The 26,676-nt window shown below is 38.9% G+C and overlaps 1 protein-coding gene across 3 annotated transcripts in view; it reads right to left on the reverse strand.

The window, feature by feature from the left end:
- strn (striatin, calmodulin binding protein) overlaps positions 1-26,676 on the reverse strand; it is a 111,766-nt gene that overhangs the window by 34,371 nt on the left and 50,719 nt on the right. For all 3 annotated transcript variants that reach the window (XM_073056612.1, XM_073056611.1, XM_073056613.1), the window contains exons 4-7: positions 7,470-7,548; positions 6,600-6,770; positions 5,956-6,106; positions 3,013-3,154 (exon numbers count right to left, since the gene is read on the reverse strand). In XM_073056612.1, the coding sequence (XP_072912713.1) occupies positions 3,013-3,154; positions 5,956-6,106; positions 6,600-6,770; positions 7,470-7,548 (543 nt within the window). The remainder of the gene's footprint in view (positions 1-3,012; positions 3,155-5,955; positions 6,107-6,599; positions 6,771-7,469; positions 7,549-26,676) is intronic.

Below are 26,676 nucleotides of genomic sequence, written 5' to 3' on the forward strand. Positions count from 1 at the left end.
ACTCCACCTGCCATCTTTCAGCCCACTCTTCTAACTGGCCTAAATCTCTCTGCAAGCTTTGAAAACCTACTTCATTATCCACAATGCTACCTATCTTAGTATCATCTGCATACTTACTAATCCAATTTACCACCCCATCATCCAGATCATTAATGTTTATGACAAACAACTTTGGACCCAGTACAGATTCCTGAGGCACACCACTAGTCACCGGCCTCCAACCTGACAAACAGTTATCCACCACTACTCTCTGGCATCTCCCACCCAGCCACTGTTGAATCCATGTTCAGAAAAATATTGTAATATAAATGATACAATAGGGAAATACATTTAGCAAATACAGAGCGTTCCTTCACACTCTGTACTTCTGCCTTGTAGTTAATGGAGATGCTTCACAGTCATTATCTCAGGATAGTTAGCCTCTGACCACTCCGGCAACCATAGTAATTCGCTGAATTTCTGGTCTAAGATGACCTGGTGATGTAATGGCATAGACAACAATGTATTCAACAAAGATAATACTGTGTAATACCAAGGGGCAATGGTGAGACTAGATTGAACTGGTTAAATTATGAAAGATTCTTGCAATTTATCAGTCCAAATCTGTGTTGATTATTAATACATGGAAGAAATATTCATCATCAAGGATGGTCTAAGTGAGAGTGCAGTTGAGGACATGGAAGACTTTGTAACTTAAAAATACACTACTATGTTTTTTCTAAATGAAAAATTCCTTTAATATTTGATGAGAAAAGACTGAACCAAGGGTAAGTGGTGTGGGCAGATTTGGATTGCTCTAGCCAAAAGTCAGTCCAGACAATGTGGTCATGAAATTCTGCAGATCAGAAGCTTGTTGTCTCTTAAATAAAACACAAAGGGAATTTTGCAATATCTATCCAAGGAGGAAAGAGTGATGCTATAATACATTGTCTATTTGTTGCCATCATGGTTTATCCTTCCAGACTTCATACAGTGGTGCTAGAAAGTTTGCGAATCCTGTAGAATTTTCTCTATTTCTGCAAAAATATGACCAAAATATAATCAGATCTTCATGCAAGTCCTAAAATTATATAAAGAGACCCAATTAAGTAAATAACACAAAAAACTTAACACTTGTTAATTTATTTGAGAAAAAGATCCAAAATTTTATGTATTTGTTGGGGAAAAAATGTGAAACTTTGGGGTAATATCTTCTACTAAAGCTATTTGGTGTTGGGTGCTCCAATCAATGAGATGAGATTGGAGGTGTTGGTTGTAGAGGTGCCCTGCCCTATATAAAAAAAGACAAAGTCATGTTACTGATAGAGCCTGCTCCTCACAAGAAAGATCTGCTTATTGCAGCATGCCTCGATCAAAATAACTTTTAGAGGACCTTAGAAGAATTGTAGAGATGCACGAAGCTGGAAAAGGCCACAAAAGCATTTCTAAAGATGCAAGTTCGTCAGTCCACAGTAAGAGGAATTGTCCACAAATGGAGGAAATTCAGCCTGTTGCTATTCTCTCGAGGAGTGGTTGCCCTGCAAAGATCACACCAAGAGCACAATATGCAGGACGTGTAAAAGAACACAAGGGTGACAGCAAGAGACCTGCAAAGATCTCCAGAACTTGCTAAAGTCTCTGTCTTGTGTCCACTATAAGAAAAACACTGAAAAGGATGGTGTTCATGGAAAGGCACTATGGAGGAAACCACTACAGTTAAAAAAAAATTGCTGCTCGCCTCAAGTTTGCAGAAGACCACCTGGATGTTCTACAACACTTCTAGGACAATGTTTGAAAGACAAGAGTTGAAAAAAAAAACAACAGAATAGTTCAAGAAGAAAATTTGTGCTCTGGAATGGCATAGTCAAAGTCCTGACCTTAATTGTATAGAAATGTTGTGGAAGGACCTGAAGCAGTTTAAACAAGGAATCCCACCAACCTCCCACAGTTGAAGCAGTTTCGTAAGGAGGAATGGCCTAAAATTCCTCCATGCCGATGTACAGGATTGATCAACAGTTACCACTCACACTTGGTTGAAGCTATGCTGTACAAGGGGGTCACACTAGTTACTGAAAGCAAATGTTCACATACTTTTTCCAACAAATACATGTAATATTGAATTATTTTCTCAATAAATTAATGAACGAGCAAATTGTTTTTTGTGTTATAAAATTGGGCTCTCGCTATCTAGTTTTAGGACTTAAGTGAAGATCTGATCACACTTTAGGTCATATTTATGCAGAAACAGAAAATTCTACAGTTCACTATCTTTCTAGCACCACTGTACCTGTCTAAACTCCACAATGCCTGGCTCTTAGTGCAGTTTCTTCCCCAAATATTTTCAAATTAACAGTATCCAGGCATTTTTCAATGACCTTCAAAATCACCTATATAATAATGCACTCTTTCCCATTAATTCCCTTCCACAGCACAGAGAACTGTGTTTTGTACAAAATTAGGCACTTCTATAATTAAACATGATACAAATGTGCAACATAATTTCAACATTCTAAATTATTCCAACTGTTTTGACTTTAAGTTGCCTATCAAAGGCAAGTACACATACGAACACATTTTCCTTCCTCATGTTAACTCAGCATATTCTTTCAAATACCAAGTGAAATACAGAGCATGGATATTTTCAGTCATTTTCAGGGAGCCCGACATTATAAATTGGCAGATCAGAAATTGTGTTATTAATAAATGTTGCACAAAAATTACCAACTTTTACAGAATTACAATAGTATATGACAAATACATGTTTTTAACAAAGCAAAGAACACATGTGCTCATCATGACCAGCCAGAAATGTGAAATGATCTAAAAGAGTTATGAGCCAGAGGGCAAAAGAGAGGAGCTAACAATTGCCATTGGTAACTCCACATTTATTTTAAGTGGAAACACTTCAGTGAATGTTCAAGTATAATTTACATCTTAATTTTCATGAAAGCACCAACATCCCAGAGTTGTATACTTTAAGTGTGCAACAAATTTTGATACAGATTAATGCTAAAAGTTATTGCAGAGTTTTACCCCATTCTGTTCCATCGCCTGCACTCCTGGACTCTGCTGCTCCTTCCCCATCTTCAGCAGTTTTTGCTAAGAAGTCAAACTCCCTCAGTGCTTCCTCGGTATCCATATCTTCAATTGTATTAGCTGGTACGACTTTGTCAAACTGTTAAAATGTAATCAGCAAGCAGCGATCATGCAAGATGGAATTTAGCAGCACACTATAAGATTATTAACATTAGGAAGCATCTTTCACCAGATCAGATTTTTACGTCATCTCCATTGGGTTTTTCCGCATCCACCACATGCATAACGCTTTATATAATAAAGGCATGTTCAGATCAATTTTTAGACATTATATTCTTCATTAAAAATAGCAATGTTACTCATTATTTTAACAGTACTGCCTTGACATAAGAAAATGTTATGATATGTACTATTGTTTGAACAGGATTTCCCTAATATTTTGAAGCAGTCAACTGCCATAGTGCATATTCAAAATTTCACTCACCATTAGAGGGTGCTACATCATAGCATTAATTGGTGCATAACCCACATACTGGAAAAGGCAAAGCTCTTGTTTTAGCATTTATTATTTATTTTGCTCCCTTTCCTTTTTTCTTATTTCAATTCACTTTCTTCCTTTGGCCCCTATCCACATTCTACTTGTTTTAAGTAATACATCTGTTTGGATTCCTTGGAATGTCAATCTAGGCTGCTGAAAATACTAGAATTCCCATTATATACAAATATTTACAGTAAATACAGCATATTAGCTATCAGGCTTTCACTTAAATGAAAACATTAAATCTTACTGGTTTTTCAATGTGAATCACACAGTTGGAAGAGAACGTTATTAATCCTAGCATCCAAATCACTGATCACTGTGCATATAATTGTTCCCCTATGCCACAATTTCATCAGTGTTAGTAACTGATTAAGGATTACTTGCAATTCACTGTCCCCTTTGCTGGGACATGAAGACATTTTTTTTTAAAGCCACAAAGCTTTTGGAGCTGGAAACAGGAGCTGCTGGTTTTAGTCACAGATTGCACACGACCACCTGGTCTGTAATGACACCCAAACTTTGTTCCAGCATTTAGTAAAATAATCTCATAGCGTAATATCATAATCTCATAATATTACCTTTGTGTTGTGTGAGAATTATATGTATTGTGTTGTGCAGAGGAATGTTGTTTTGTTTGGAGGTATACATATACAGCTGAATGACAATAAACTTGAACTTAAAGCCAGGCAAGCCACAATTCTCACAACAGCATAACTGCTTGCCCTGCAGTGTTTCTCAGTGAAGCTTCATGAAATTGACTCACATGAATTGCAGTTTTTTCAAGTTAATGTTTTAGGAAGAATAAAATATTGTCTTAGTTCTCTTGCAGCTCTTAGTCACCCATTATTCAATCCTTAATGACAATGGGTCCCAAATTTATATTGTTTAATTCCATCCCTGAACTTCAACATCAAAAGCTCTACTCCTTTGTCCATGGCATCTTGTGCTTTTATCTCATTATTTTGTCAGCCATTAACCCCCCTTCCCACTTTTGACACCACTCAGCCTCTTCTTATTCAGTAACCTCTGACACTTCCTCCTTTTGCTTAGCATCTAGTCTCCAAGCTCTAACCTCAAACCCCTGGAGCCCTAGGGTCAGATTAGGTGTACAGCAAATTCAACTGAAAATATGACATACAAAGAAAACAGCATAAAATGTGAAAATCTGTAGGTATACATTGCTTCCATTATATATAATTGATGGACACATGAAAATATTACTGCAAAGGAAAACAGTTAACCTTTATGAAAGTTTGCACATTGCCGGCTTTGGGAGAGGTGGGAAAAGAGGGAAAAACAAAACAAACAGAACGTGATTGAACATTAACCCAGGTGTAATAAACCAATAGCAGTCACCGCTTGGCAGAGGTATTTTTGGCAAACTGCTTTTGCAAGTGATTACTGTCTTGGTTTCACCAACAACTTGCTAATTAAGTGTCACAATAATGGCGGGGTGATCCGTTTTGATCGACTCTTTTGTAAATCCCTGTGTTTTAAATTGATCCTCACAGTGGTGCTAATTGAGTTAATAAGATTACACAGAACTTGCACACAGTCAGGGGTTGGGGGGGAGGTTCCTGAGCATCTGAGTAACAATAGATACAAATTCAAAGGTGGTTCATTAAATTTGAGATAGCTGCTCAGATTAAGTAGAAAGATTGCATACTTCAGAAATGATCACAATGATGGGGAACTACCAAGACAAAGCTGGCAAAATTGACTTACTGGGAAGGCCATAAGATGATTAGATATTCATTCTACATACAAGGAGTAGCCAAAAACACAGAAGGGAAAGATCACAAGCAACACTACTGAACTGCTGTAGAAGAAATTAGTGAATCAGAAGTGAGGAAAAATATTATTTAAGTAACCATGATTTCCTGGAAATATCACTAGAAGTCCTGAATAAGGCGTTTCTCAGGTGCCAGAGGGCAAGTAGGAAAGATTATGGTAAACAAAAGGTAATGGATAGAATAAGTTTACAAAGTGAGTTTTGTGGAGTTAGCATTAAATGAAAAAGCAGGGCCTTGAGGAATTACTCAAACCACCTGCAGCACCTCACATTTGGAGTGGTGAAGAAGCAGTTTAAAGGTCAATTTATTGTTATTTGGAAGATTGTATAAACTGAAAAGAATAACCAGGTCACCTGCAACTGCCTGGATGGTTAAAAAAAAATGCCTCGAGACAAACTGAAATAATTTTCATGACAAAATATAAAAACATTTCAAATCTACTAGATTTTGCAACTTTTTGCACAATTTGAGAATAAGGGAGTAAGTTTCACAATATATATGATCAAAGGACCTTTACTGAGTAACTTTGAAAAAATCTACAAAATTCATTTTGCCATTTTTCATCATTTCATCTTCTTTATTCATGTGTCCAAATATTTAACCTACCGAAGTATCAATAATTGTTCTCTCTTTTCCATCACTCTCATCATCTTCATCATCATCACTAAATACAGCTGCAGCATTTTCCAGAAATTTAAATGTTTCCAGCACATCTGCTGAATCATTCGGAAGTGGTTTAACTTTTTCTCCAGAATTTCTTTAAAAAAACACAATATATATTTTTTTTAAACAAAAGATTATGTAGACAATTTACAGCAACCATGAGACCACAAAATATTGCTGGGAAGAGACAAATCTTGCCTTTTCTTTTCCATTATTTGTTCCATTTAAACCCCTTGTGTAACTCCCCAACGCCTGTAGATTGGTTTTCTAACAGACATTAAGGAGATACACAAAATGGTGGAACCAATAGAAAAAGTCAAAGAAATTTAACTGTCTGCACCAGCATGCAAGTTTAATCAAGTCAAGAGTACAGCAATGCAATGCAATGGTATGTATCTACTAGGGATAAAAACCTGCCTGCTGGTTCCTAATGAATCAAAATAAAATACAGATTACATGTATTAAGTCTGAAGCAATGACCATTATTGCAATATTAAAAAAATTCAAGGAACAAGGGACAAATTGAAATCAATTAAAATAAAATTTTGCTTTAAAATAAGCGCACAATGGTAGTACAAGGCACTTACCCAATCATGTCTGTCCTTTTTAAAAGTGTTTCACCACCATTTATAACAGAATCTGGACTCTTGTTTTCAGATAATTTATCTAGGTCATCACCAGTGAGGCCAAGTAATGCCCGTGCTCGCCTTGACTTCACATCTATAATAGTATCTGTGTATCCGACCTCCTGCAAGTATCTGGCAAAACACAGTAAATTACAGCATTTTGTTTTAAATCATGAGGAGAATCTTATGAAGTTTCAGCACAATTTGTCCAACTATTTACAAATTATACACTTTTTTTGAGGAAAATCAACTACCAGGAAATAATCTTGCACATTCTATTTCACTGCTGAGGGTACTTGGAAAAAAAATGTCACTTGTACCAGCTGCAGATTGAAAGTGATGAGTCTCTTTCAGTACCAGCCTCTATAGTCACAGAAAAATGAAAGCTCGCAGTACTGGGCTATTGTTAACAATTCAACATTCATTACATTGTCTGCTCAAGAAACTCAGCAGTTTCCTTGTTTGGATGTGATGGTGGGGGAAATGTGGCATTGCTGTTAATTGGTGGGGAAACTTTCAAAAATAGTTAATCATGGAAATACAGTTGCAGAATCAAACAAAAAATTAAAAAAATTAATACTAAAGTTAAATCCTTCAGGGTAATTAACATCAAAGGACAGCCAGTCTACCAAAATTTATTTTATATCATGATCTGGTGCGAACCATGATTTCTAAAGTTAAAATTTAAAACAGTACTTTCTAACTTATACTCTTGCAACTTTAAACAGAAAATTGAATGACAAGTTTACAACTTTTTACAGTTAGGACACTGATAGTTGGGATGTTAGGAAAAAGTAAGTATTTTTGAAATAAAAGATTGCAGATACTCACTGACGAAGGAGCAGCCTCCCTTGCTTCCATGTTAACTGATTATTTTGTGTAGTCTGTATTTCATTTTCATTTCCTTCATCTAATAAAGTGATAAAATAGATTTACAGTAATAAATCAACTAATAGTAACACTGATTTTGCAGGAACAATGCTAATAAACAAAGAGTGATATGCACAGAAGTTATACTTCCCAAATGCTCCTTCAGGTAGGGGAAAGTAGTGCTCTGATGGTCAGCTTCTGGTTGAAGATGCACACCAAATGCTAAGGGGCGGGGGGGTGTCTTGGCAGCACTCAGCGCTCTTTTAGACTTAGCTGTCTGGCCATTTTCTTCTGTTTCATAGCAAGCTAACTGGTCAATTTTGTATCAAAGGGAAGGCTGTTGTTTTCATGCCATTTTCCTGGACTTCTTCACAACCTGTGCAGCTGTTTTTATGCTGTATTATTAGATTGCGCTCTGAGACGCGATGCTAATCAGAATTTTCTGAATACAGTATATTATTGAGAGATACAGCACAGTAACATGCCCTGTCGGCCCAACAAGCCTGTGCTGTCCAATTAACCTACTGATGCACCATCAATAACTCTCGAAGACGGGAGGCAAACGATAGGCTTTTATTAGCTGCAAGAGACCAGCACACAACATCCTGGAGACTGAGGGAGGAGCAGTGCCTCCAACCGCCTTTATACAGGGGTCTGTGGGAGGAGCCACAGGAGCAGTCAGCAGGGGGGCGTGTCCAGACAGGTATATGTAGTTCACCACACCTACTAACCCCTACGTCTTCAGAATGTGAAAGGAAACCAGAATACCTCGAGGAAACCCATGCAGTCACAGGATTAATGCTTGTAGTAGCATTTCAAGAACTATGTTAGTGGCAACCCAATCAATGCAAAAGATTCATAAGCACTATGTGAAGTATAGTTCAGCTTGTCCTAGTAAATATTCATTCCTCAACTAACATCACAAGCAAATAAGGTGCCATTTGTTATTTGAGAACCAAACTGTACAAACTGGCTTTCACATGTGCTTAGATAGCAGTGTCTGCTCTTCACTCATGCTGGGATTGAAAAAATAGACAAATCCAGATGGTCTCTTTGCTTTCTATTGCACATCTGAACGAGTGCAAGACTACCTTTAAAGGTGCATTTTCAAAAGCTTTAACAACTATTCAATTATAGTTAAGTTTCAAGCCTTGTATTATTGAAGCAGATTCCACTGGGAGAGTACAGCGTTACTGTGGTACAAGATGTATTGCTATTAATAGGTTATATTCTGTTAATCAGCTTAAACCTAGTTTATTATCAATAATACACCATGATAAATATTATGGAAATTTAAACTCAATTTATATTCCTTTTTACCCATTGCTTTTACATACATTATTCAAGAGAATCCTGCATGTGCTATCACAAACCTGAAAACAAAATCTTGCAAACTTATGTCCATTAACTAAGATGGTGTTAGGAAAAGAATCTGTCCAGTCACCTTGTAATGACATGCTCAGGGGAAGAAGGTGGCACCAGCGACCAGCTCAACCAAAGGCGAAGTCCTTCACAGTTCAAGAAACTTTTTATTTCAAATCTGATTATGCTACTATTGACACCTATGATTTGTATTTTGATGGTGTATTTTTGGACCGACTGAGCGACCTGGCGTTTTGCTGATTCTGAGGGAGGTTGGTGCAGCCTGGAGAGAGGGCATGAGCCCATGACTGACAGAATTTCACACCGATTAAAGCGCTGAGCAAGATTGAAATCAAAGAGGATGACAGCGGAAAGTGAGTGGGTGTTCAGCGTTGTCTGGCTGCGTTTGACTGGACTCTTCCTCCCTCTCGCTTGATACTGTCAGAACCTTGGGTCCTGGGCAAGGTATAATCATCACGGTTTATGGATTGGACTCAGAAGTTCATGTTATGACATGTTTCTGCTTACTCCTTTTTTATTGCTATTTTGTGTGATTTTGATTGGGGCAGATTGGCTTTGCAGTGACACAGCGTTAAATTGAACTGAAATGAACCTAAACTGAACATTCCTAGATTGTTTCAGTGACTCTGTGGTTTGACGTTTTACATTTGGTGTTTTTCACTTTTTTTTTGCCATTGCAGTGACTTGTACATTTTTTTGCATGTGTGTGTTCGAAGCTTTCTTTGAGTGGGTTCCGTGGTGTTTCTTTGTTTCATGCCTGCATATATACTTTGATAATGAAGGTACTTTGAATCTTTGAATAATATTTGAAAGATAACTCAACATTTTACTCCGTCTCTTATAAAAACACTTAGTCCGATGGTTCAATGACTGAAGTACACCCAACCTAGACTTTATGGGACAAGAAAGAGAGAGTCACTGACTGCTGGAATTCCATAAGTCCATAAGAGACAGGAGCAGAATTATAGGCCATTTGCCCATTGAGTCTGCTCCATTTCTCTCTCAACCCATTTTCCTGCCTTCTCCCTATAACCTTTCATAGCCCTGACTAATCAAGAGCCCATCATCCTTCACCCTAAATACACCCAATTAGCTAGCCTCCAGAGCCACCTATGGCAACAAATTCCACAGATTCCCCACCCTCTGGCTAAAGAAATCCCTCCCAATCTACGTTCTAAATGAATGTCCCTCTATTCTGAGGCTGTGCCGTTTGATCCTAGACTACCCCACCATCCTCTCCACATCCACTCTATCTAGGCTTTACAACATTTGGCAGGTTTCAATGAGATCACCCTCTTGTTCTTCACAATTCTACCAAGTAATGGCCCAGAACCATCAATCGCTCCTCATACAATAAGCCTTTTATTCCTGAAATCATTCTCGTGAACCTCCTCTGAACACTCTCCAATGTAAGCACATCCTTTCTTAAATAAGGGGTCCAAAAAGGGCTCACAATACTCCAAGTGAGGCCTCACCAGTGCCTTACAAAACCTCAGCATTACATCTTTTCTTTTCTGTTCTAGTGCTCTTGACTTGAATTTGACTTTGACTTCCCTGCCACTGAATCAACCTGCAAATTAACCTTTAGGAAATCGTGGATGAGGACTTCCTTTCTCCCCATTGGGTATTCCTTCTACCCAAGTGCATGACCAGACACTTCTTGACTCCGCATTCCATACGTATTCCAAAGGCCGAGTACACTCAACCTATTCTCATAAGGTATGCCCTCCAATCCAGGTAACATCCTTGTAAATCTCCTTTGCACTCAGTACGCTGCCTTAACAACACTGGCAACTTGCGCAGCAGCTTTGAGTGTCCTATCAACACGCAATGCAAGATCTCTCAGATCCTCCACACTGCCAAGAGTCTTACCATTTATATTATATTCTATCTTCAAATTGGACCTACCAAAATGAACCACTCAAACTTATCTGGGTTGAAGTCCATCTGCCACTTCTCATCCTAATTCTGCATCCTATCAATGTCCTGCCGTAAACTCTGACAACCCTCCAGACTATCCACAACACTCACAACCTTTGTGTCATCAGCAAACTTACTAACCCACCCTTCTACTTCTTCTCTTTTAATCTTTTTATTAGTATTAAAAATATTATGAACAAAATACAATTAAAATATTAATAATGGATTACAAACATATAAACTGCCATTACACATGAAGGAATACATAAACAATGAATACAGTATAAGTAAGCTTTCCCAAACATAAACCATATCGTGTATATATGAACAAGGTAAGTCTAGATATTCCATAATATATGATATAAAAAAAGAGAAAAAAAATATAAATCTATATATGAAAGTAACCTAATCTACTAATCTAATATCTAAGAAAAAAAACAAAAAAGGAAGAAAAAACTAAAAAAAACTAAAAAAGAAGAGAAGAAAAAAAAGGGCTGTTCATAGTATCTCACAAGCATACATAAACATCAATGTCGTCAACTCCGATCCTCTCAACATACATACGATTAAAGCTGAAAAAACCAATAAGCCTGGCACAGGGCCATTACATCATATGAAAATATTGAATAAATGGTCTCCATATCTTTTCAAATTTAATAGAAGTATCAAATACAGCACTTCTAATTTTTTCTAAATTTAGACATAACATAGTTTGAGAAAGCCAATGAAATACTGTGGGAGGATTAATTTCCTTCCAATTCAACAAAATAGATCTTCTAGCCATCAAAGTGAGAAAAGCAATCATTTGACAGGCGGAAGGAGATAAGTGAAGTGAGCCCATCATCGGTAAACCAAAAATTGCGGTAATAGGATGGGGTTGTAAATCAATGTTCAGTACCGCCGAAATAATATCAAAAATATCTTTCCAATATTTTTCCAAAATCGGACATGACCAAAACATATGAGTTAAAGACGCGATTTCTGATTGACATCTATCACAAATAGGGTTTATATGAGAATAAAAATGAGCTAATTTATCCTTGGACATATGGGCCCTATGCACAACCTTAAATTGTATTAATGAATGTTTGGCACATATAGATGATGTATTAACTAATTGAAGAATTCTATCCCAATTCTCAATAGGAATAATAAGATTAAGCTCTCTTTCCCAATCATTTTTGGTCTTATCAAAGGGCACTGAACGTATCTTCATAATTATATTATAAAGTTTTGATATAAGCCCTTTTTGAAAAGGGTTTAATTCAAACAAACTCTCCAAAATGTCTGAAGACACAAAATTTGGGAATGAAGGAAGTACCGTACTTAAAAAATGCCTAACCTGTAAGTATCTAAAAAAATGAAATCTAGGCAAATTATATTTATTTGCTAATTGCTCAAAAGACATAAAACAGTTGTCCAAAAATAAGTCAGAAAATCTTAATAATCCCTTAGTTTTCCAAGCCAAAAAAGCTTGATCTATAATTGAGGGGTGGAAAAAACAATTAGATACAATAGGACTATTTAACACGAATTGAGTCAACCCGAAAAATTTCCGAAATTGAAACCATATACGTAAGGTATATTTAACTATCGGGTTGTCGATTCGATTCGGCAATTTAGAAAGAGCAAAAGGGAGAGATGTCCCTAAAATAGAACCCAGAGCATAAGCAGATACCGATTTAGTTTCCAAACTCACCCAATGAGGGCCAAAAGGACCATCCCATTCTTTCAACCAACATATCAAATATCTAATATTAACTGCCCAATAGTAAAATCTGAAATTGGGTAATGCCAACCCACCATCCTTCCTTGTCTTCTGTAAGTATATTTTACCTAACCTGGGATTTTTATTCTGCCATATATATGAGGAAATTTTTGAATCAACATTAGTAAAAAAGGATTTCGGAATAAAAATTGGTACTGCTTGAAAAATATATAAAAATTTAGGTAAAATAACCATCTTAATAGCATTAATCCTACCTATCAGAGACAAAGATAATGGTGACCACTTAGTAAACAAGCCTTTAATCTGATCAATTAAGGGTAGAAAATTAAACCTAAATAATTCTTTATGGTTTTTTGTAATTTTAATCCCTAAGTAAGTAAAAGAGTCTTTAACTAATTTAAACGGTAAAATACCATAGTTTGGGACCTGTCTATTCAAAGGAAACAATTCACTCTTATTAAGATTTAACTTATACCCAGAAAACTCACTAAATTGAGCCAACAATGATAAGACTGCTGGAATAGATTTCTCAGGGTTAGAGATGAATAATAATAAATCATCTGCGTATAAAGATACCTTATGAATACCTGTTCCACGATTAATACCCAAAATATCCTGTGATTCTCTGATGGCAATTGCCAAAGGTTTTAAAGCGATGTTAAATAGTAATGGACTAAGAGGACAACCTTGTCTAGTGCCCCGAAATAAACGAAAAAATGGAGATCTTTGATTATTAGTAAACACCGAGGCTACTGGAGTTTGATATATCAGTTTAATCCAAGAAATAAAGGTCGGACTGAAATTAAACTTCTCCAGCACATAAAATAAGTAAGGCCATTCAACTCTATCAAATGCTTTCTCCGCATCTAATGAAATAACACATTCTGAAGTAATGTGTGAAGGAGTATAAACAATATTCAATAATCTCCTAACATTGAAAAAAGAATAGCGATTTTTAATAAAACCGGTTTGGTCTTCCGAAATAATTTGGGGTAGTACCTTCTCCAGCCTGGAAGCCAGTAACTTGGAAAAAATCTTAGAATCCACATTCAATAAAGATATTGGTCTATAAGATGCACAATCAGTAGGGTCTTTATCTTTCTTCAGTATTAAGGAAATGGAAGCTCTATAAAAAGATTGAGGCAAATTCCCCAATCTAATTGCTTCTTCAAAAACCTTGCATAGCCAAGGAGATAGAGTAGCAGAAAAACATTTAAAAAATTCTACTGTGTACCCATCTGGACCTGGTGCTTTCCCAGAATTCATTGAGGAAATGATCCCTTTAATTCCCGCATCCGTAAACGGAGTATCTATTACTGAAAGATCATCAGATGATAGTTTTGGAAAATTCAATTTCCCAAGAAAATCACACATGGTATTATGATCCTGAGGGAATTCAGATTGATACAGGGAGGTATAAAAGTCTTGAAAAGACTTATTTATCTCATCATGGTTAACTGTCAAATCCCCGTTCTGCTGACGAACCATAGTGATTTGGCGTTTAACTGAAACATTCTTCAGCTGACTAGCTAACAGTTTTCCCGATTTATCACTATGTATATAAAAATCAGATCTGGTTTTCATTAATTGATTTTCAATCGGAGATGTAAGTAATAAACTATGTTCCATTTGTAGTTCAACCCTTTGTTTGTAAAGCTCCTTGCTAGGAGTAGTCGAATATTTCTTGTCAATCTCTTTAATTTTACCAACCAATAAAAGAGTTTCCTTCTTAATGCGTTTTCTCAGACCAGCAGAATAAGAGATAATCTGTCCACGTATATACGCTTTAAAAGTGTCCCAAAGTATTCCGCAAGAGATATCCTCCGTGGAATTAGTTGAAAAGAAGAAATCGATCTGTTCCGTCATAAATTTAATAAAGTCCGGTTCTTGCAATAAGGTAGAGTCAAATCGCCATTGTCTAGCACTTAAAGCTGTATCCGTAAAATTAATAGAAAGTTTTAATGGAGCATGGTCGGAAATAGCTATAATATCATAATTACAACCAATTACCGATGGAATAAAACAAGAGTCAATAAAAAAATAATCAATTCTCGAATAGGAGTGATAAACATGTGAGAAAAAAGAAAACTCTTTGTCATTAGGATGACGAAATCTCCGAATATCAAAAACTCCATTATCAGTCAAAAAGGAGTTAATACAAGTGGCCGACTTATTGGGTAGAGTCTGAATAGGTGTAGATTTGTCCATCAAAGGAATTAGACAACAATTAAAGTCACCACCCATTATTAACTTATATTCATTTAAATTAGGTAAAGAAGTAAATAAGGACTTAAAGAAATCAGGACAATCCACATTTGGGACATAAACATTAACCATAGCAACCTTTTTATTACCGAGTAAACCCGTAATTAACAAAAATCTACCATTCGGATCCGAAAGGATATCATGTTGAACAAATGCAATAGAGGAGTCAATAAAAATTGAAACTCCCTTAACTTTGGCATTCGAATTCGAATGATACTGTTGACCCCGCCAAGACCTAAAAAAGCGATATTTGTCCTCCTTCCTCACATGAGTTTCTTGTACAAAAATAATATGAGTATTAAGTCTTTGGAATACTTTGAAAATCTTCTTTCGTTTAATCGGATGGTTTAATCCATTAGTATTCCAAGACACAAAGTTAATGGTTTGAGCCATGTTTCTAAAGTCATCCCTTTGGTATATAAAGGGTTAACCATGTTATAAACTCATGCACCCGGAAGAGGAACAAAAATAAAGAGCGGACCCGGAAGTGACGACATCGTAGACATATTTGTAGTTCAAGAACAGCCCAAGTAAAAAAACTAAAACAAATTGATAAGAGAAAAATTAAAAAGGAAAACAGACCAACCCCCACATGAAAAAGAAAAAAAGCCAAAATATGGCTAGAAAAAAGAAAAAATGAGACTAACTCTACCCCCATATCAGCGGCAGACCACTCCGTGTTTAAAGGATATATATAAAAAAAACCACCCGAACTTTAAGAATTATGATCGCAGTACTAAAAACTACGCTTCTTAATATGCTGAGTTGTAAAGAAAAAGGGAATATAATCACTAAAAGTTTATAAATCGGGTTATAACCCAAACAAATCAAGAAGTATTTAAACTATGATAAGCGATGCATTATAGGAAGAAGACGAACAAAGAAACAATAACGCCATCTTAAACTAAACCAATACTTTGCAAAAAACCATTATCTTGATATTAAACAAAAAATTCACTTCGAAAGGTTAAAAATATACCTTCAAGGGAACAAAAATAATAGACAAAAATATAGTATAGTAGTTAAAGTGTATAAGACAAAGCGATTAATATAACGAAAACACACTTTAACTTAAATATGAAGTATAGGATAAACCTACACCAATAACCAGAGACTAACCCTGGTTTAAGGAATCGAAAACCATCTTTCACGATCAGAATCACTCATTTAATGAAGAGTAGTAACTGTATCAGTAGGGAAGTTCTCCTCCAAATACTTTTTCGCTTCAAAGGTAGACAGAAATACTTTACACGGAGCATTCGGGGGGGGGAGATCCTGAGCTTCGCCGGGTATAAGAGCGCAGGTTTTAGATTTTTCTCATAACATTCAGACATTAGAGGTTTAAAAAGCAGCCTTTTTTTCATAACTTCTGGGCTAAAATCTTGCACCAAACGAAAGCAATAATCATGAAATTTAATCATCCCAGCCCTTCGAGCTTCACGAATGAGTTGTTTTTTGTCGTGTACGTAATGAAATCGGACGATTACCACCGGGGGCTTATCTGAAACCGTCGGTGAACGACTCCAAATTCTATGTGCTCGGTCAAGTAGCGGAGGGTTTTCTGGAAAAACCGACGGAAACGCATCTTTTAGAAATTGAGCAAAGTATTTCGAAGGATCGCCTTTTTCTATGCCGTCTGGGAGACCAAGTATGCGTAGGTTCTGTCTTCTGGACCGATTCTCCAAATCGACACTCTTGGCTTTAAGTGTCTCCACCAGTTTAATGGTCGAAATTAAATCCTGATGCAATTTTTCAATTGTCAAATCTCGTTTCCGCGCTTCATGTTGCAAAGACGCGATAAGCGCTTGCTGCTGGTTAATTACTGAATCCGTCTTAACCATATAATCTTGAAAAGCCTTTATATCTCGTTGAAAAGCCTGATGTTGTTCCTCAAATTTTTTATCCAAAAGCTCCATAAGCAGTTCATAAGTTAACTCAGTGCGTTGCGGTTGAGCTGGCTTCTTTCCATTACCGTTCGGGTTTCGCCCCGGTTCTCGTCCTTTGGATCTAAGAGCCATTTCTGTTTGCATATCTTCCAAAATTCACAATAAAATCTTAACGATAAGCCCGAGAAAGTAGCAAAAATCTTTTGGTGTAGGTAACAATAAGTTGAATAAGGGTGATCAAAGGTTAAAAAAAGTAAAGGTTATGGAGCGGATCTGAAACAGTACTCACTCCATGAGCGTCTCCCGCTGACTCCCCTTCTACTTCTTCATCCAGGTCATTTATAAAAATCACAAAACGGTGGGGTCCCAGAACAGATCCACGAGGAACACCACTGGTCACCGACTTCAATGCAGAATATGAATCATCTACAACCACCCTTTGCTTTCTGTGGGCAAGCCAATTCTGGACCCACAAAGCATAGTCTCCTTGGATCCCATGCCTCCTTACTTTCTGAAAGAGCCTTGCACGGGGAACCTTATCAAATGTCTTACATCTTATACACCTCTATCAGGTCACCTCTCATCCTCCATCACAACAAGGATGCTTGCTCTTTCTTTTATGTTGGCTCTGACTTTTCTTGTCAGCCACAGTTGCCTCAACCTGCCTTTTGAGTTCTTTTTATTTGGGACGCATCTATCCTGTGCCGTCTGAATTGCTCCCAGAAACCCCAGCCATTGCTGCTCTGCTGTCATCCCTGCTAGAGTCTCCTTCCAAACAGCTTTGGCCAGCTCCTCTCTCATGCCTCTGTAGTTCCCTTTACTCCAGTGTAAGGAACAGAGAAACAAAGAAAAATCTACAGTACAATACAGGCCCTTCGGCCCACAATGATGTGCCGAACATGTACTTACTGTAGAATTTACCCACAGCCCTCTATTTTTCTAAGCTCCATCTACCTATCCAAGAATCTTTTAAAAAGACCCTATCATATCCGCCTCCACCACCGTTGCCGGCAGCCCATTCCACACACTCACCACTATCTGCATAAAAAAATTACCGCTGACATCTCCTCTGTACCTACTTCCAAGCACATTAAAACTGTGTCCTCTCGTGTTAACCATTTCAGCCCTGGGAAAAAGCCTCTGACTATCCATATGGTCAACGCCTCTCATCATCTTATACACCTCTATCAGGTCACCTCTCATCCTCCATCGCTCCAAGGAGAAAAGGCCAAATTCACTCAACCTATCTATTCTCATAAGGCATGCTCCACAATCCAGGCAACATCCTTGTAAATCTCCTCTGCACCCTTTCTATAGCTTCCACATTCTTTCTGTAGTGAGGCGACCAGAACTGAGCACAGTATTCCAAGTGGGGTCTGACCAGGGTCCTATATAGTTGTAACATTACCTCTCGGCTCTTGAACTCAACCCAACGGTTGATGAAGGCCAATGCACCGTAAGCCTTCTTAACCACACAGTCAACGTGCACAGCAGCTTTGAGTGTCCTATGGACTCAGACCCCAAGATCCCTCTGATCCTCCAAACTGCCAAGAGTCTTGCCATTAATGCTATATTCTGTCATCATATTTGACCTACCAAAATTAACCATCTCAGACTTATCTGTGTTGAACTCCATCTGCCACTTCCTTGCCCAGTTTTGCATCCTATTGATGTTCCGCTGTAACCTGACAGCTCTCCACACTAATCACAACACCCCCAACCTTTGTGTCATCAGCAAATTTACTAACCCATCCCTCATGAAGAGAAAGGGTCCCAGAACAGATCTCTGAGGCACACCACTGATCACCGACCTCCATGCAGAATGTGACCTGTCTACAACCACTCTTTGCCTTCTGTGGGCAAGCCAGTTCTGGATCCACAAATCAATGTCTCCTTGGATCCCATGCCTCCTTACTTTCTCAATATGCCTTGCAAGGGGTACCTTATCAAATGCCTTGCTGAAATCCATATACACTACATCTACTACTCTACCTTCATCAATGTGCTCAGTCATATCCTCAAAAAATTCAATCAGGTTCCTAAGGCACGACCTGCCTTTGACAAAGCCATGCTGACTATTCCTAATCATATTATGCCTCTCCAAATGTTCATAAATCCTGCCTCTCAGGATCTTCTCCGTCAACTTACCAACCACTGAAGCAAGACTCACTGGTCTATAATTTCCTGGGCTATCTTTACCTTCTTTCTTGAACAAGGGAACAACATCTGCAAACCTCCAATCCTCTGTAACCTCTCCTGTCCTCATTGATGATGCAAGGATCATTGTCAGAGGCTCAGCTTTCTCCTCCCTCACCTCCCACAGTAGCCTGGGGTATATCTCGTCTGGTCCCGGAGACCTATCCAACTTGATGCTTTCCAAAAGCTCCAGAAAATCCTCTTTCTTAATATCTATATACTCAAGCTTTTCAATTCACTGTAAGTCATCCCTACAATCGCCAAGAATCTTTTCCGTAGTGAATAATTAAGTATTCATTAAGTACCCCCGCTACCTCCTCTGATTCCATACACACTTTTCCACTGTCACACTTGATTGGTCCTATTCTCTCACGTCTTATCCTCTTGCTCTTCACATACTTGTAGAATGCCTTGGGGTTTTCCTTAATCCTGCTCGCCAAGGCCTTCTCATGGCCCCTTCTGGCTCTCCTAATTTCATTCTTAAGCTCCTTCCTGCTTGCCTTATAATTTTCTAGATATCCAGCAATACCTAGTTTTTTGAACCTTTCATAAGCTTTTCTTTTCTCCTTGACTAGATTTTCAATAGCCTTTGCACACCACGGTTCCTGTACCCTACGTTCTTCCCGTCTCATTGGAATGTACCTATGCAGAACACCACGCAAATATCCCCTGAATATTTGCCACATTTCCTAACTTGCCAGTTCCTATCCCTCTCCAATGCTGTGGTAAAGGAGATAGAATTGTGATCACTATCTCCAAATTGCTCTCCCACTGAGAGATCTGATACCTGACCAGGTTCATTTCCCAATACCAGATCAAGTACAGCCTCTCCTCTTGTAGGCTTATCTATATATTGTGTCAAGAAATCTTCCTGAACACACCTAACAAACTCCAACCCATCTAAACCCCTTGCTCCAGGGAGATGCCAATCAATATTTGGGAAATTAAAATCTCCCACTACAACAACCCTGTTCTCCCTATCTGCCACTCGATGTCCGTTACTATTGGATGGTCTAAAAAAACACGCAGTAGAGTTATTGACCCCTTCCTGTTTCTACCTTCCACCCACAGACACTCAGCAGACAATCCTTCCATGACTTCCTCCTTTTCTGCAGCTGTGACACTATCTCTGATCAACAGTGCCAAGCCCCACCTCTTTTGCCTCCCTCCCTGTCCTTTCTGAAACATCTAAAGCCTGGCACTCTAAGTAGCCATTCCTACCCCTGAGCCATCCAAGTCTCTGTAATGGCCACAATATCATAGCTCCAAGTACTGATCAAGGCTCTAAGCTGATCCTCTTTGCTCATGGTACTCCTTGCATTAAAATAGACATATCTCAAACCATTGGTCTGAGCGCGACCCTTCTCTATCACCTGCCTATCCTCCCTCTCACACTGTCTACAAGCTTTCTCGATTTGTGAGCCAACTGCCCCTTCCTCTGTCTCTTTTGTTTGGTTCCCACCCACCAGCAATTCTAGTTTTAAACTCTCCCCAATCACCTTAGCAAACCTTCCTGCCAGGATATTGGTCCTCCAGGACTCAAGTGCAACTTGTCCTTTTTGTACAGGAGACGCCTGCCCCAAAAGAGGTCCCAATGATCCAGAAATCTAAATCCCTCAGCCACGCATTTATCCTCCACGTCACTCTATTCCTATACTCACTGTCACATGGCACAAGCAGTAATCCTGAGATTACTATCTTTGAGGTCTTGCTTCTCAACTTCCTTCTTAAATCCCTGTCGTCTGTTTTCAGGACCTCCTTCCTTTTCCTACCTACGTCGTTGGTACCAATATGTACCACGACCTCTGGCTGTTCACCTTCCCATTCAGGATATCATGGACGTGTTCAGAAACATCCCAGACCCTGGCACCTGGGAGGCAAACTACCATCTGTTTTTCTTTCCTGCGTCCACAGAATCGCCTGTCTGACCCCCTAACTATAGAGTCCCTTATTACTGCTGCCATCTTCCTTTCCCTACCCTGCTGAGTGACAGGGCTAGACACTGTGCCAGAGGTGTGGCCACTGCTGCTTCCCCCAGGTAGGTTGTCCCACCCAACAACACTCAAACAGGAGTACTTATTGTTAAGGGGGACAGCCACAGGGGTACTCTCTAGTATCTGATTCTTGCCCTTCCCTCTCCTGACTGTTACCCACTTATCTGTCTCCCAAGGCCCTGTCTCCCGGTGTGACCCCTTGCCTATAGCTCCTCTCCATCACCTCCTCACTTTCCCTGACCAGATGAAGGTCATCGAGCTGCATGCCCAGTTCCCTAATGTGGTCCTAATGGAGCTGCAGTTTGACGCATCTGGTGCAGATGTGGCCGTTTGGGAGGCTGGATGTCTCCCGGAGATCCCACATCTGACACCCAGTACAGAACACTGGTCTTGCAGACATACTTCCTATTCCAATTCTTCACAAGTAACTTACCTCACCTCAATCAGTCATTGGCGAAGCCCCGTTGCACCAAAGCCTTCCTACTCTGACTCCTTCTACTCCGACACTCAATCTATAAAGCTGTCGTCTTTTTAAACTCTTCCTGCTGGTTTAACTTGCTGACGTCTACACACCTGCGCAGTCGTGCCTCGATCACTGTAATACTGATACATCTGACTTTAGCTTCTCCTTTCTCAGATTACAGGGCAAATTATATCATATTATGATCACTGCCTCCTACGGGTTCCTTTACCTTAAGCTCCCTAATCAAATCTGGTTCATTATACAACACCCAATCCAGAATAGCTGATCCTCTACTGGTTAACTACAAGCTGTTCTAAAATGTCATCTCATAGGCACTCTAGAAATACTCTCTTGAAATTTCCCACCAATCTGATTTTCCCAATTTACCCGCATATTGAACCTCCTCATGACTATCATAACACTTCCTATTTTTTACATGCTCTTTTTTAAAGCTCCCTTCTAATTTGTAGCCCACATCCTGGCTACCGTTTGGAGGCCTAGATATAACTCTTATCAGGGTGTTTTACCCTTGCAGTTTCTTAACCTTAACCACAAGGATTTTGTATCTTCTGATCATCACCACTTTCTAAGGATATGATTTCATTTTTTTTAAACCAACAGCCACACCACCTCCTCTGCCAACCTGCCTGCCCTTTCAATACAACATGTATCCTTGGATGTTAAGCTCCCAACTGTAATCTTCCTTCAGCCATGACTCAGTGATGCCCACCACAGAATTGCCAATCTTTAAAATATCAACTACCTTATTCTGTATACTGTGTGCATTCAAATATAACACATTCAGTCCTGTATCTGTCACACTTTAATTTTGTCCAGCTTTTACAGTACAACTCATCCCACTGACTGCAATTTTTTTTAATCATCTGCCTGTCCTTCCTGACGGTCTTCAGTCCACGCTACCTCTGCTTATCAACCAACGGCCCTATCACTCTAGCTCCCACCCACCCCCCTGCCAAATTAGTTTAAAACCTCCCCCACAGCTCTAGCAAACATTCCTGCAAGAATACTGGAACCCTCGGGTTCAGATGTAACCCATCCCATTTATACAGGTCACGTCTTCCTCCGAAGAGATCTCAATGATCCTGAAATCTGAAATACTGCCCCCTACACCAGTTTCTCAGCCACTCATTCATCTGTCAAATCATCCTATCCTATTCTTACCCTGAATGGCATGTAGAACAGACAGCAATCAGCAGATTGTTGCTCTGGAGATTCTGCTTTTCAGCTTTCTACCCAGGCCTCAAATTCTCTCTTCATGACCTCCTTGCTTTTCCTTCCCATGTCACTGGTGCCAATATGTATCAAGGCTTCAGGGTGCTCACTTCCCCCTTTAGAATGTCGTGGACTCGAACCGAGATGTTTCTGCTGCTGGCATCTGGAAGGCAACACACTATCTGGTGTGCTTATCCTGTCCACAAAATTTTCTGTGTATTCCTCTGACTATGGAATCTCCCATCACCACTGAAGTCCTTCTTCTCCTCCCCCCCCCCCCCCCCGCCACTTCCCTGCTAAGCCGCACTGTCAGGAAACTGGCTGATGCAGCTCCACAACCCCCCCCCCCCCCCACTCTGCTAGGTTGTCCTCCCTCAGCAGTATCCAAAATGGTATACTTACTATTGAGGATAATGGCCACAAGGGTACTCTGTACTGGCTGCCCATTTCCCTTCCCTCGCCTGACAGTTACCCATTTACCTGGCCCCTACAACTTGAGTGACTACCTCCCTGTAGCTCCTATCTACCATCTGCTCAGTTTCCAGTATGGGCCAAAGGTCAGAGATCCTTGACACGTTCCCTGAGGAGCTGCAGTTTGGTGTAGATGTGTTTATCTGGGAGGCTGGAGGTCCCCCAGAATTCCCAAATCTGACAGAATGCAACACAGCCCCTGGTGCCACCCTCACTGCTCTAACTATGCACTAATAGATTGTCCTTGCTAATGAATCACAAGTGCACCAGTGATAAAAGCTGTAATCCCATGAAAGTTTCTTTTTAAAATCACTCACTCCACCTCCTGCTCTACATATCCTACAAGTCAATATCTTAAAGGTAGCATGATACAAATTAGAAAAACAGTAGGAATCTCAGTGGCCCATATTGTGGAATTAGACAACATTAACCGGTTTGGGGCTAAAGACTGTTGGGCATCTTGATCGAGGGATGTGAATGCTACCAGTAAGATGGTGATTTGTTATATTGCCCTGATTGTTCCCTTAGGTTATTTCTGAGAACAGTTAAAGTCAACTACAATGGTCGCCTGGAATTTCTTATAGATCAAACCAGATAAGGACAGAAGTTTCTTTCCCTGAATGAACAGAATGACTTTCATGACAACCCAGTATTTTTATAGTCAGAGTTAGTGATGCTTCCCTAAATTTACCACCCTCCTCCAACTTACACATCACTACTTTACACTCCCCTCCACCCAACTTGCACCATGTGTCACCATTTATCATCAACTCGCCTCTGTCTCCCAACTCTAATCTTCCCCTACCTGGCTTGACCTGTCCATCATCTCGGTCTAACAATCACTCTGTGCTCCGCTCCTCTTAATACCAGATACCTCTCCTCAGTCTTGGCCTGAAATGTCAATTCCTTTTCTTTCACAAATGCTGCTCGACTCACTGAGTTTCTCCAGCATATTGTTTGTTGCTATGATAAACTCATTACCTTTCCTTAATGAACCATGACAATTAGAGTCCTTTCAGATTAAAGAAAAACTGTTATGTGTTGCACAGAAAAATGTTATTGTTTTCATCAAGTCTATTTAGTTTGTTGATGGGTATCAAATTTACTAAAAGTCCTGATTTCTCAATTACAGTTCTAGCTATTTTAAAAATGTTTATTGAGTGGTTGTGTACATATTACATTTCAGCAATCCACCCACTTACACATACCTTCCAGTTCCCTGGCCTTTTCGTACTCCGGTGTGTGCACCTTGGGCCTCTTAGAAAGCCAAACTATCTAACACAAGTTTGAAGATCATAGCTCAACTTCTGCATGGGTACTTTAGAATCCTCAATATGGTATTCAATGTAACAATTTCACATAATCACACCATAATTATCTTCAACAGATATGGTTACATTTGTTTCATTGTTTTCTGTCTCCAACTGTCTTTATTTTATCTAGCATGGAACAGGCCCTTGCAGCCTAAAAAAATTAGCTGGCCAGCAACCCACCTATTTAACACTAGCCTAATCATAGAACAAGTTACAATGACCATTTAACCATTAACCAGTACATTTCTAGATTGGAAAGTAACTGGAGCACCTGGAGGAAATTTGGACAGAACGTAGACGGCACTGGAATTGAATTACAAACTCTGACGCCCTTTGATTGTTGTGCAAACTACCATGACATTGTGGCGTCATTTTTAATGCAACTGCTGTATTGACAATTTTTGTCTGCACTATTACAGTCAAACCCTGTGTTCTCTCAGTCTCTACTCTCCTCATTCTCTGCAAATTAACACAGTTGTTTTCTCCAGTCAGTTCTGATGAAAGGTCTGGACCTGAATTGCCAACTCTGTTTCTTTCTTTGTTGATACTGCTTGAGTCACCAAGTGCTTCATGTAGTCTTTGATTTTGTTTTGAATTTTAAGCCTCTACAAATTTTGTTCTAAACACACATTTAATACATCTGATTTTGTGATTTCCAAGTTTGGAACTGCTGCTCATGTCAAGTTTTTAAATCAAATTATTAATGTAAATATCTGACAGCAGACAAAAAAGTTAAAGGAATGTGTAAGTGGGTGGAATGCTGAAATATAGTTTGCACACACAATCACGGAACATTGTTAAAATAGTTAGAACTAAAATTGAGAAATCAAGATGTTTAGTAAATTTGATGTATATCAACAAACTCTATATTGTTCACATATTCAGCGATAGTTCCTTGCATCATTAAAATGAAACTACTGCTAAAACTAGTTTTATATCTAGGTACAACAAAAATCCAAACAATTAAAAGTAGGGAAAAAAAATCAACACAATGACCAAGTCTAATTGGACTAAAAAGGAACTAAAAATGGGGGAAGTGTAGAAGTACCGTAGATTCCGGATTTTAAGCCGCTACTTTTTTCCCACATTTTGAACAGCTTTGAACTTTGCGGCCTTTAATACGGAGCGGCTAATACATGATTTTTTTCATGCCGCCTCGTAAACATTTTGCCTCATAACAGTAGACCAATAAAATTGATGAGTAGTTCACAGAGGTCCAATGAAATTGTACGATAAATCAAGCGCACTTTCACAATTAAATTATTGTAAATCAGTCATTTGTACTCACCCTCATCAACATGGAAAACACTCGAAGCATTGTGCTGCCTTATGGCAGTTATTTAGTTTATAATATTTTCGCTTAGTAATTCATTTTCTAGTTAAAGTTAGAAGAGTTTTAACTATATTTGTTTTCTGTACTACATCGCGGGATGCTATGACGTCACGCCCGGTTTCGCGGTATCTTGTGGGAAAAATGCCGTTTGCGATAAAACGGGACGGCGGAGCGAAAACGCTGCTTTTAAGTTAAAGGCGATCAATAACTTTTCCTGGTAGGCTGCAGTATATATATTTTTTACCAGTCGTTAGGAGATATTGGAATGTTGTTCAGTAAAGAAGTATACGCAACGTATATTTAAAAGTAGCCGCGTTACGGGCACGGTTCGAAAAAAAGCATTTGCAATATGTATTTGTTTTTGTTACCATATGGATTTAATTAAAAGTTAAAAAATCCTCACGTGTAATATCTTTCTGTGTAAATATCTCATATTACAACGTGGGACACCTGCGGCCGAAAATCCGGTGCGGCCTTTACAATTAAAAAATTGATTTTATTTCTAAAATTAGAGCCAGCGGCTTTTAATCAGGTGCGCTCTGTAGTCCGGAATCTACGGTAGCTCCTAGCAATGTGCTCCGATATCATTTCAAGACTAAAGGTCAAAGAATATTTCACTAATCTTGTATAAGAATAGAAATTATTGACAATAAACATTGAACTTATTGGTGCCATGGTTGCATAGTGGTTAGTGTGACGCTATTACAGCTCGAGGTGTTCCAGAGTTTAGAATTCAATTCCGGCGCCATCTGTATGGAATATGTACATTCACCCTGTATTTCCACCCGGTGCTCCAGTATCCTTTCATATTCCAAAGATGCACTGGGTATCAAGTTCACTGGTCATTGTAAATTGTCCTGGGATTAGTCTAGGGTTAAATGGGTGGGTTGCTAGGCAGTGTGGCTTATTGTGATGGCAGGGCCTGTTCCATCTCTAAATAAACACATTTTACGAGTAAACTTTTAATACACAAATCTCTCTT

Source organism: Hemitrygon akajei, chromosome 9, assembly GCF_048418815.1.
Source record: "Hemitrygon akajei chromosome 9, sHemAka1.3, whole genome shotgun sequence".
Taxonomy (NCBI): Eukaryota; Metazoa; Chordata; class Chondrichthyes; order Myliobatiformes; family Dasyatidae; genus Hemitrygon; species Hemitrygon akajei.